The sequence below is a fragment of the Culex pipiens genome, chromosome 1, assembly GCF_016801865.2.
Source record: "Culex pipiens pallens isolate TS chromosome 1, TS_CPP_V2, whole genome shotgun sequence".
Taxonomy (NCBI): Eukaryota; Metazoa; Arthropoda; class Insecta; order Diptera; family Culicidae; genus Culex; species Culex pipiens.
This window is the reverse complement of record NC_068937.1, coordinates 46,669,721-46,682,918: the sequence shown is the minus strand read 5'-3', so window position 1 is coordinate 46,682,918 and position 13,198 is coordinate 46,669,721. Positions and strand designations below refer to the sequence as shown.

General features: G+C 29.8%; 1 protein-coding gene across 1 annotated transcript in view; it reads right to left on the bottom strand.

The window, feature by feature from the left end:
- Window positions 1–8,805, bottom strand: part of LOC120428374 (uncharacterized) — a 107,866-nt gene extending 99,061 nt beyond the window's left edge. Inside the window, exon 1 of the mRNA XM_052707480.1 lies at window positions 8,209–8,805. Coding sequence (XP_052563440.1) covers window positions 8,209–8,634 — 426 coding nt within the window. The 5' untranslated portion in view covers window positions 8,635–8,805. The remainder of the gene's footprint in view (window positions 1–8,208) is intronic.
- Window positions 8,806–13,198: the final 4,393 nt, after the last annotated feature.

Here is a 13,198-nt window from a genome sequence, read left to right as displayed (position 1 = left end):
AGAATTTAAGAATTTAAGAATTTAAGAATTTAAGAATTTAAGAATTTAAGAATTTAAGAATTTAAGAATTTAAGAATTTAAGAATTTAAGAATTTAAGAATTTAAGAATTTAAGAATTTAAGAATTTAAGAATTTAAGAATTTAAGAATTTAAGAATTTAAGAATTTAAGAATTTAAGAATTTAAGAATTTAAGAATTTAAGAATTTAAGAATTTAAGAATTTAAGAATTTAAGAATTTAAGAATTTAAGAATTTAAGAATTTAAGAATTTAAGAATTTAAGAATTTAAGAATTTAAGAATTTAAGAATTTAAGAATTTAAGAATTTAAGAATTTAAGAATTTAAGAATTTAAGAATTTAAGAATTTAAGAATTTAAGAATTTAAGAATTTAAGAATTTAAGAATTTAAGAATTTAAGAATTTAAGAATTTAAGAATTTAAGAATTTAAGAATTTAAGAATTTAAGAATTTAAGAATTTAAGAATTTAAGAATTTAAGAATTTAAGAATTTAAGAATTTAAGAATTTAAGAATTTAAGAATTTAAGAATTTAAGAATTTAAGAATTTAAGAATTTAAGAATTTAAGAATTTAAGAATTTAAGAATTTAAGAATTTAAAGAATTTAAGAATTTAAGAATTTAAGAATTTAAGAATTTAAGAATTTAAGAATTTAAGAATTTAAGAATAACCAAAAAGTGTATCTTCTTATCAAACTGTTTTTGATTAAATAAAAAAAAAGCATTATAACAATTTGATACGACCAAAAATTTGCAATTTTTTAAAATGAGTTCAAGAAAAAAATTATCTAAAATTACCCAAAAAATATCGAATTTATCAGCATTTTTTTTTAAATGTAAAGCTGTCAACAAATGATAATTTTGAAAAGTGTTTCAGTTCATTTTTGCTAAATCCTGATCTACAATGGCAAGTCGCAGAATGTTGCGTCTGAAAACTTGATGATTGTTTTGGCAAGAGTTTACGTAACTGTGCTCTTGTACTAAGCTTGCTGGTTTTCCTACCTAGTTAGCATAAGAGAGCGCAGTAGTATAGATGAAACGTTGTCGATTTAGAAATAAATTGCATCTAAATCCAGAAAATTTTATTCAAAAAATTTCACCGATTTCGAACACAACAAATTTTTTTGAACTTTTTTACAGATTCGCTTACAAGAATTCTATCCAATTCCAATTCAGTTTTAAATATTATTTTCAATTATTTCTGTGATTTTTTTTATGTAATATTTGAAATAAGAATATTTTTCTTCCAAAATTTCTGGGGGGGCACAATGTATGGGCTGCCCCCCTGCCCAATTTTAAGGGGGGCAAAAAGTACCTTGCCCCCCCAGAGTCGGCGCCCCTGGCCATGAGTTTTCGGTCGATTATATAAATTTTACTTCCCTGACAATGTTTTGATAACATTCCTTTCTTCGTCGTAGTTGTCGTTGCAATAAATAAAAAAACATTGATCAAATCCGCAGAATTACTTTTCCCAAAATGTCATTTGCCAGAATTCCAGGTTTACTCTTTTTTTTGTACCTTCAAATTTCAAAATTTATAAAAAAATTAAATGTTCAAATCATCAAATCCTATTTTTTTTGTATCTTGTGAATTTTATAATTCACATAGACGTAAAACATAAAACATAAAACATAAAACATAAAACATAAAACATAAAACATAAAACATAAAACATAAAACATAAAACATAAAACATAAAACATAAAACATAAAACATAAAACATAAAACATAAAACATAAAACATAAAACATAAAACATAAAACATAAAACATAAAACATAAAACATAAAACATAAAACATAAAACATAAAACATAAAACATAAAACATAAAACATAAAACATAAAACATAAAACATAAAACATAAAACATAAAACATAAAACATAAAACATAAAACATAAAACATAAAACATAAAACATAAAACATAAAACATAAAACATAAAACATAAAACATAAAACATAAAACATAAAACATAAAACATAAAACATAAAACATAAAACATAAAACATAAAACATAAAACATAAAACATAAAACATAAAACATAAAACATAAAACATAAAACATAAAACATAAAACATAAAACATAAAACATAAAACATAAAACATAAAACATAAAACATAAAACATAAAACATAAAACATAAAACATAAAACATAAAACATAAAACATAAAACATAAAACATAAAACATAAAACATAAACATAAAACATAAAACATAAAACATAAAACATAAAACATAAAACATAAAACATAAAACATAAAACATAAAACATAAAACATAAAACATAAAACATAAAACATAAAACATAAAACATAAAACATAAAACATAAAACATAAAACATAAAACATAAAACATAAAACATAAAACATAAAACATAAAACATAAAACATAAAACATAAAACATAAAACATAAAACATAAAACATAAAACATAAAACATAAAACATAAAACATAAAACATAAAACATAAAACATAAAACATAAAACATAAAGCATAAAACATAAAACATAAAACATAAAACATAAAACATAAAACATAAAACATAAAACATAAAACATAAAACATAAAGCATAAAACATAAAACATAAAACATAAAACATAAAACATAAAACATAAAACATAAAACATAAAACATAAAACATAAAACATAAAACATAAAACATAAAACATAAAACATAAAACATAAAACATAAAACATAAAACATAAAACATAAAACATAAAACATAAAACATAAAACTGAAATGATAATGGATAATGGATAACGGAAATAATTTGGAAATTTTGTGTCAAAGAGACTTTAATGTAAAATTTGACGCCCGATTCGTTGACGTACCTTGCACAATGGTCCAGATCGCAAAATTAAGTGGAAAATTGAGTTTCCGAAAAATGGTGAAGATTGGTTGCAAATAAAAAGGTGCAACCTTTGATTTGATTGAAAATTAGGGTGGTTCACGATTAGAGTGATGCAGAAAATCTAACTTTTTAGGAATATTTTTGGGATTTTTTTTTATTTTTAAAAAGTTGTTGGGCTTGCCAATCCAAGCAACTTTGTCGAAGACACCAACATTTTATCTCGTAATCTACGCCTTCTACAACCAAATTTATAGAAAGCATCTGAGCAAACCTTCATAAATCAGTTTTGTCAACATAGCAATTCAGGGTTAAGTTAAAGAGAAAAGTGATATTGGAGGCACTTCTAGAGCTCTAAAAAACAAACAATTTTATTTTATGACAGGTCAACTTGGACTTAAGAGTTAAAAGTTACAGCAATTTTTAGTTAAAAAATATGCAAATTTTAAACTTAAATATCTCTGCCCTCAGAATTGAGCCAAAGTGTCAAAAAATCTAAATTCGGTCATATTTTGGGTTTATATGTAACTTTATCATAAAAACCCAATATATGACCAAAAATCGTTTTTGACAAAGAACTTTGTCCTTAGGTTTCTATACGTGGTGTCAATCCAAAATTTTCGCGAATTTCATTCTATTGCTGTACGTCGACGAGAACGCATCAGAAGCAGATGGCCTGGTGGCCCGGTAGCAGACGACCTGGAGGTTCGGAAGCAGATGGCTATGGCTTGGAGGCAAGGACCAGCTAAGACATGCCAGTCGCGGGAGTCGATCATTGGAACTGGCCACCACCTGGACTGGAGTGGCCGGAGGCCCCGCGGATGTTCCGATGGGGGGACATTTGCCGAACATAATAATAATATGGGAAATTAACCATCACCAGAAAAATAATTACCGAGCCACGTAGCCTAGTGGTAACGCTTGCGCATCGTAAAGTGGGGTTCAAATCCTCGGACCAACCCAACTGGTTTTGATTGTATAGTAAAGGGAAAGCAGTGTATCATCACAAGTTGGATCTTATCACGACACCTTAGGGAAGGCGAACATTAACCTTAACATGTTAACATTAAGTTGAGAAATAGCCACTGAATCCGCTTTGTAAATGCGGCTCCGATCATGGGTCATGGGAAAATAGTAGTTTATGCAACAAGTTGCAAAAAGAGGATTTTTTCAGCACGAGTCGTACATTTATCCAACGAGGTTCACCGAGTTGGATAAATACGAAGAGTGCTGAAAAAATCAAGTTTTGCAGCGAGTTCCATACAACATTTTTTGCAATTCCGAAAAACACCCATTGAGTGAAATTTTAAGTCAAATTTTCATGTATTCTGTCAATAAATCGTTTAAATCAAAAAAAAATTGAAAAGTGTTACATTTTAAAAAAGTGCTGAAAAGTAGAACTTTTCAGCATTTATTTTGAAAAGTATTGCTATTCCACGGAGAGACCGACCGGGGCAAATCTAAGAAAATCTAGGTTAATTTAACTAAAAGTATGGTATTTTTACACAGCTAGTATTTTTACACATTGTTGATTTTGTTGATTGTTGATTTTGCTAACCCGAAATTGCTGACCACCGGTAATTAAAATTAACTAAAAAAATACTTGGAATTGCCATTTTTGTTGGTTAAATGGCCGACAAAAATTCTAGCAGTCGACTACTAGAATATTTTTTTCAGAAAATTAACTAAAAAATTCTTGTTTTCAGCTGAAATTTTGTGGAATATTCTGTTAAAAACTGGCTGGGAAATGTTTTTCAACTATTTTTCAACAATTTTTTTCGTTGTTTCAACCGAAATATTTTTGCATGCAGTAAATTATTAGTATTTTATAACAAAACATTTCTTAATTAGACATAATTTATGTAAGTGTTGATATATATTTTCTTTAATTATCTAACGATATAGGCTGGGCCGAATTTCTAGCTATATTTTAACTATTGTCTTACTTGAATACAGAAAATATTCGTACATGTAGTCAATAATTAGCTGTTGTTAGCAATATTTTTAATGAATTTGCAGTAAATTTTGTAATAATGCCTCAGAAATTAATGCTGAGTGTTTTTATTTTCGCATTTATTCTGCTTAAAAATTTAACGTTTTGTACTTATTTGTTTTTTTTTTTGCATGAAGTTGTTAAGTTACTGTTCAAAAGCATCAAAACAAAACTTTTTTTTAACTGTTGTTATAAAACATGTAAAGTGTGATTAATGTTTTAAAAAATTACGTTGCATTAAACTAAAAATAATGAAAAAGCATATTACAAATTTTGTTAAACATATTTAAAAAAGATGTATAATTTAACATGAATTCCTGAAAAATAGAAATCGAGCAAAATTTTCACAAAGTTTTAAGCTTATATTTTTATTATGTTGTATAAAATTAAGCGTTGTATTCACTTACCATCACTGTGAAATCCGGGTCCGGTGGCGCAGTGGTTAGCGTGGTAGCCTCTCACCCCAGTATGGCCTGGGTTCAATCCCAGACGGACCCGGTGGCATTTTTCGAAACGAGAATTGTCGATCACGCCTTCTATCGGATGGGGAAGTAAAACGTCGGTCCATTAGCGTAAAAGAGGTTTTGAGTGACTCACCACACATAACCTTCGGACGCCTAGAAATGAGTAGAAACTTGCAACAGAGCCCACAAAAGACCCGGGGGTCGTTAATGTGGATTGCTTTTGCACTGTGAAATCATCCGATAAGTCATCATCATTTACAACGGTCTCAGGTTTATTTATTTTTCTTGTGGTGGGACACAGAATTTTCTCCAAAGTGAACATTTTGCTGCAAATAGACATGTGAAATTTATTAGTAATTCAAAACAAAATTCTTAATTTCGGCTATAAACTGAAAAAAGGAACGTAAATAAATGAAATTATATTGAGGAAAGAAGAAATATCAATAATGCTAGGTTGCATTAATTTAACAATTACTTTTGGCAACAAACTTTCATTGCATTTGATTCAATTTATTCAACGTACTCCGATTCCTGAAAAAAATATTTTGAGTTTTACTTACCAGTTTATTGAGCAGTCGTATTGCAACAAAACTTTCAAGATAATAATTATCTTCTTTTATATATTTTATATATTTTTATTTTTTTTATATTTTTATTCATCTCTATTTTTTATGTTGTTTATGTTGCGTACACATGGCATTTCTATGTATTTTATAATTGATGATTCTGAAAAAAAAATAATTGTTCAATAAGATTTTATCCGTCGTAAGCACGAAGCTTTTTGATGATTCAGTTTTCTAAGAAGAATTACATTAGATAAGTTATTGTGCGAAAATAAACCCATACTTACTTGGATTAACCAACATTTTGTTAAATTTGCCCGGGCTGCTCTATCCGTGAAGAGTCGGTCCGCATTTCCCTTCTATTGCCCTCTCGTTCCATCAAACATTCTTATAACGTGTTCAACTCACTCGCATTGGAGGTCCTCATGGCGAAGGTCGTCCTCTTGCTCTTCATAGTTTATCACCTGCAAAGAAATCATCAACAAACCTACTCACCAATTCCACCTCCCCAGTTGCAACACTTTGATTTGCCACTTCAACATTAGCTAAATAGTGTAATTTTCATCTTTCACATCCTCTCACTTCATAATTAACAACACAAACTCAACAAATCGACCGCTCTCGTTCGAATCCTGACTTCAAATGACAGACGTAACCAAACCCAAGTTCATCTTTTAAATATTCAACCAAATGTAAATTATATTCAACCAACAAAATTTTTGATTTTCCTAAAACCAAAGCTAACAGTCGAGCACGTTCATTCGAGTTCGGGAAATCTGTTAGCTTTTTGCCTCTAGCATTTTCAACAAACAGGTTATTAAATTAATACTAAATTTTAGTTATTTTAACGGAATATTGGCAGTAACAAGTACGTTTTTGTTAAAATTTACGAAAGTAAAATCAACAATTTTAATTGTTAAAATTTCTGGGCACGGTCTCTCCGTGATCGATTCTGTTGTTTTTGGTAAAGAAAAGTAGGCTATGTCGTCGTTCAAGAATGACAGGAAAAGTAAGTTGTTTCACGACGGAGTTGCTAAAATTTACTTTTACTTGTTACTTGAAAAAAAAAATCACTTCTTGTCTAAACTTCAAGTGTCAAAGGAAACAACTTAACCTTCCCGCAACCAATCCAACCAATCAATTGTGGCCACCATAGAGGACCCTAGACCGACTCACCTTTGATTGAATCTTGTTCGACCCTAAACTGAGTGGGGGGGGGGATCAATCCGTTTGTGCCATGAACCCATCGTTGATCCCAACCCCACCCCGCCTATAACAGAGCTTAGTTTGGTGGCCACAATCGATAAAATAGAGATGAATCATCTGCGTTTATGTGAGTTAGTGTGTGTAAAGTTGTACGTGTGCCAACGAGGGGCAGGGTTTTCCGGCTGACTTCAACCAGCTCACACTTTGAGTCAACCCTTTTAACACTGTTTGTGTTTGAGCACAAACACACACACCCATATGATGGTGGTGGTGTAAACTTTGGGGCTCTATTTCATGGAAAATTGATTGAATGTTTGGGGGGAAAGCGTGTTGAAGGCAGTGCAGAAGGTTTGGTCTTCCGGAAAACCAACATTTGGTGGTTTAACCTATTCCGGGCAGCAAAATCGGGTGTGGTGTCGAAATGAATCAAACTGGCCTTTTTTTTGGGTGAACCCAGCAGGTGGTCTAGCAATTATCGGGCGTTTGTTTGATCCGTGTCCGATTTCAGCCCGAACCTGACTGGAAATCTGGATTTTGTCACGGTATGATTGGTAGATGGCAGGGATTTGAGGTTTTACAATCGTTTCTTGTGAAAAGTTGAACTTTTCAGCCCTGTTGTTAAGTTTTGATACCATAACTTTTAAATAAGTATATACAAATAACCCAAGTAAATTTTTTTCCAGGAGTTCTACAAGAGCTCTTCAAGATAGCTACAGCATAGCAGTTTGGACCGCGGTAGGATAAAATTCTCTTCAAAACTTCTTCAGGAGTTTGGAAGAGTACTTGAAGAGAGTTTTATCCTACCGCGGTCCAAACTGATATGCTGTAGCTATCTTGAAGAGCTCCTGTAGAACTCTTGGAAAAAAATGTTACTTGGGAAATTAACATGAATTCATGAAGAAAAGTCGAGCACTTCCTGTTCATAAAACCGCAATATTTAATTTTTCGAATATCCCAACACTATCTTTTCTCTGCACATCAAACAAAATCCCGAGAAAATCCACTTTGCATCGCAAAGTAGCACATTCCATTCCAAGTAAATCCTTCTTCTCAGAATCAAACTGCAATTCGAAAACAACAGCAAAAAGTAGAAGTAATACTCCACTCACCAACAGCGCTCGAAATCCATTTTCGCCTTCAAATTCCACACCCGGACCAACGGCCGCAATATTGCTATCGATCTCCCGCAGCAACCGGAGCGCCTCTTCCGTCTGGGGCAGCAACCGTCGCCGGCTGGCAACACTGCCACTACTTTCGGGATAATCTTGGTCCTGGCAGTCGGTGTAGAAGCTCCAGTTGAGTTGCCTCACCAGCGGGACGGGAAGCTCGCCGGAATCATCCGGCCGGGGGTAGTACAGGTAGGCTGGCCGCGGCTTTGGCGGGGCAAGTGTTGCCAGCGAGGGGCAGCTTACGGGCGCGAGCGGACCATTCCGCGGTTGGATTTGAATTAGAAGTGCCGGTTTTGACGATGATGACGCCGCTGAAGATTGATGGCTTTCACTCAGCACGGTGCCGGCGGTGCCATCAATGGTCATTACAGTGTTGCCAGCACGGATCACCACGGTCGAGATTCACAGCCGGAATGTCGTTTGCGCGAAATAGTCACTTATTTCTGGCGACGGATTCGTGGTGGCCAACGACTGGCGTAACTCGTCGAGAGGAAACACTCACTGGCTTTGATCGTCCTTCGGGATTTTTTTTTGCTTTTATTTTCTGTAAAAAAGACGAAAAAAGAAACGGAAATGTGAGATTAGCCAAATGGTTTTCCGGTTCAGCAGTCCCAGCTGGTTCTTATGGAGTGTGATATGATCCAGTCAAGCTGGGTTGAAACTTCAACACTGAATAAGAATTTTACATGATAAAAGAAAAAAAAAACAAAAAACAAAAAACAAAAAACAAAAAACAAAAAACAAAAAACAAAAAACAAAAAACAAAAAACAAAAAACAAAAAACAAAAAACAAAAAACAAAAAACAAAAAACAAAAAACAAAACACAAAAACAAAAAACAAAAAACAAAAAACAAAAAACAAAAAACAAAAAACAAAAAACAAAAAACAAAAAACAAAAAACAAAAAACAAAAAACAAAAAACAAAAAACAAAAAACAAAAAACAAAAAACAAAAAACAAAAAACAAAAAACAAAAAACAAAAAACAAAAAACAAAAAACAAAAAAACAAAAAACAAAAAACAAAAAACAAAAAACAAAAAACAAAAAACAAAAAACAAAAAACAAAAAACAAAAAACAAAAAACAAAAAACAAAAAACAAAAAACAAAAAACAAAAAACAAAAAACAAAAAACAAAAAACAAAAAACAAAAAACAAAAAACAAAAAACAAAAAACAAAAAAACAAAAAACAAAAAACAAAAAACAAAAAACAAAAACAAAAAACAAAAAACAAAAAACAAAAAACAAAAAACAAAAAACAAAAAACAAAAAACAAAAAACAAAAAACAAAAAACAAAAAACAAAAAACAAAAAACAAAAAACAAAAAACAAAAAACAAAAAACAAAAAACAAAAAACAAAAAACAAAAAACAAAAAACAAAAAACAAAAAACAAAAAACAAAAAACAAAAAACAAAAAACAAAAAACAAAAAACAAAAAACAAAAAACAAAAAACAAAAAACAAAAAACAAAAAACAAAAAACAAAAAACAAAAAACAAAAAACAAAAAACAAAAAACAAAAAACAAAAAACAAAAAACAAAAAACAAAAAACAAAAAACAAAAAACAAAAAACAAAAAACAAAAAACAAAAAACAAAAAACAAAAAACAAAAAACAAAAAACAAAAAACAAAAAACAAAAAACAAAAAACAAAAAACAAAAAACAAAAAACAAAAAACAAAAAACAAAAAACAAAAAACAAAAAACAAAAAACAAAAAACAAAAAACAAAAAACAAAAAACAAAAAACAAAAAACAAAAAACAAAAAACAAAAAACAAAAAACAAAAAACAAAAAACAAAAAACAAAAAACAAAAAACAAAAAACAAAAAACAAAAAACAAAAAACAAAAAACAAAAAACAAAAAACAAAAAACAAAAAACAAAAAACAAAAAACAAAAAACAAAAAACAAAAAACAAAAAACAAAAAACAAAAAACAAAAAACAAAAACAAAAAACAAAAAACAAAAAACAAAAAACAAAAAACAAAAAACAAAAAACAAAAAACAAAAAACAAAAAACAAAAAACAAAAAACAAAAAACAAAAAACAAAAAACAAAAAACAAAAAACAAAAAACAAAAAACAAAAAACAAAAAACAAAAAACAAAAAACAAAAAACAAAAAACAAAAAACAAAAAACAAAAAACAAAAAACAAAAAACAAAAAACAAAAAACAAAAAACAAAAAACAAAAAACAAAAAACAAAAAACAAAAAACAAAAAACAAAAAACAAAAAACAAAAAACAAAAAACAAAAAACAAAAAACAAAAAACAAAAAACAAAAAACAAAAAACAAAAAACAAAAAACAAAAAACAAAAAACAAAAAACAAAAAACAAAAAACAAAAAACAAAAAACAAAAAACAAAAAACAAAAAACAAAAAACAAAAAACAAAAAACAAAAAACAAAAAACAAAAAACAAAAAACAAAAAACAAAAAACAAAAAACAAAAAACAAAAAACAAAAAACAAAAAACAAAAAACAAAAAACAAAAAACAAAAAACAAAAAACAAAAAACAAAAAACAAAAAACAAAAAACAAAAAACAAAAAACAAAAAACAAAAAACAAAAAACAAAAAACAAAAAACAAAAAACAAAAAACAAAAAACAAAAAACAAAAAACAAAAAACAAAAAACAAAAACAAAAAACAAAAAACAAAAAACAAAAAACAAAAAACAAAAAACAAAAAACAAAAACAAAAAACAAAAAACAAAAAACAAAAAACAAAAAACAAAAAACAAAAAACAAAAAACAAAAAACAAAAAACAAAAAACAAAAAACAAAAAACAAAAAACAAAAAACAAAAAACAAAAAACAAAAAACAAAAAACAAAAAACAAAAAACAAAAAACAAAAAACAAAAAACAAAAAACAAAAAACAAAAAACAAAAAACAAAAAACAAAAAACAAAAAACAAAAAACAAAAAACAAAAAACAAAAAACAAAAAACAAAAAACAAAAAACAAAAAACAAAAAAAAAAAACAAAAAACAAAAAACAAAAAACAAAAAACAAAAAACAAAAAACAAAAAACAAAAAACAAAAAACAAAAAACAAAAAACAAAAAACAAAAAACAAAAAACAAAAAACAAAAAACAAAAAACAAAAACAAAAAACAAAAAACAAAAACCATTAAAAAAAAATTCCGAAAAAAAGGGTATAACCCCAGTCAGCAATCGACAAGTACGAAGCAGAGAAAGTCGAAATAACATCGAGCCCGGTAATAAATCCGAATAAACCTGGACGGAAAGCCGGAGGAAACTGATGATGCAGCAAGAGTTCCGGAGGGGAGAGTAAAAAAATGCAGAAACAATCTGCCAAACTGGAACAGCAACAAAAACGCAGGATTTCGGTGAACACTACTGCACCAAAAGGGTAATTTATTCAAATTTGTTTGGATTTTTATTGGGTTATCTTTTTTGAAGCAAAAAAGTCATGAAGTTGTTGTTTTTAATTTGATTTTTAAAATTATCACATTGAATTGTTTAAACTTGTTTAATTGGGAATATTTTTCGATCAACACAAACCAATCCTCGTCCAAAAAGGGTTCTCCATTTCCGCCACTGATACTCTACTTTTTCGCACTTACTCATCGCTCAACGATGCTCCATTGAAGTGTGCTCTTCAGTGGGTGATTCTACAACGTAAAACGGAACGATTCCACCATGCTCCATTCATGAATATGAATGAGAGAGCATGTCTGGAATGGTTGGAAACAGTGAAAACTAGAATAGTAAAAAATCTATTTAATCTAAAAAAATTCTATCAGCTTATCTAGAATTTCAATCCTCGTTACAGATCGTTCCAGGAATCAATCAATCATAAAACAATTACTACCCTCCCGTATCGCATGACCACTCATTGACCACTAACAACTTCCCAACACAATCGATTAGTCCTAATGACACAGTTAATGCCTGTTTGAACAAAGGTAATTTATCCCCCGTGGCATTGTGTTTCCAGTGTTCTTGGCTTCCCGCATTAATGAGTTCCGGAAAACAAAATGAGCTGAACAAGCCCAACAGAATAAAAAGAACCAACTTTCCATAAAACTATGAAACAAATGGACACCCGAAAACTGCTACCTTGTTGCCATCTGGCCCAACTCGAGCCACCCACCTCCTCGTAGAACTCAAGATTGTGCCCAGAGGAGGCAAAAGTTTTTAATCGGCTCATTGTTGCTCACGTGTACTCGACGGTGAAGATTTTTTTTTGCTGTTGCCCTTTGCTGAGTTGTGTTTTCTCTTTCCCCGGAACGAAAGACTTAGAAAACAGTTCTTGACAAGCTTCGTCCCGAACCGCCTCGTTGAGGCGACTCTTGTGTGTTGCAAAACACCTCACCTGAATGAGTAGAGGAGGTTGGGTCTCACTAACTTGGAAGAAATTCACTCGTTAGAAACAACTCACCGACTTTGAACTAACTCACTGAACTGATTTGAACGTATTCATTGATCTGGTTTGAACTAACTCACTGAATTATTTTGAACTAACTTACTGTTTTCGTTTTAATTCATTTAACTGACCTCGTTTGAATCACCTCACTGACCCCAATTAAATCAAATCACTAACCAGGTTTGAACCAACTCACAGACCTTATTTGAACTAACTCTCTGAGCTCGTTTGAACCACCTCACTGACTCCAATTGAATCATATCACTAACCAAGTTTGAACCAACTTACTGACCTTATTTGAACTAACTCTCTGACCTCAATTGAACCAAATCACTCACCAGATTTTAACCAATTCACTGACCTTATTTGAACTAACTCACTGAACTCGTTTGAACCAACTCACTGTCCCCAATTCAATCAGATCAATTATCAAGTTTGAACCTTATTTGAACTAACTCACTGACCTCGTTGAAGCCAACTCACTGATCCCAATTGAATCAAATCACTAACCAAGTTTGAACCAACTTACTGACTCACT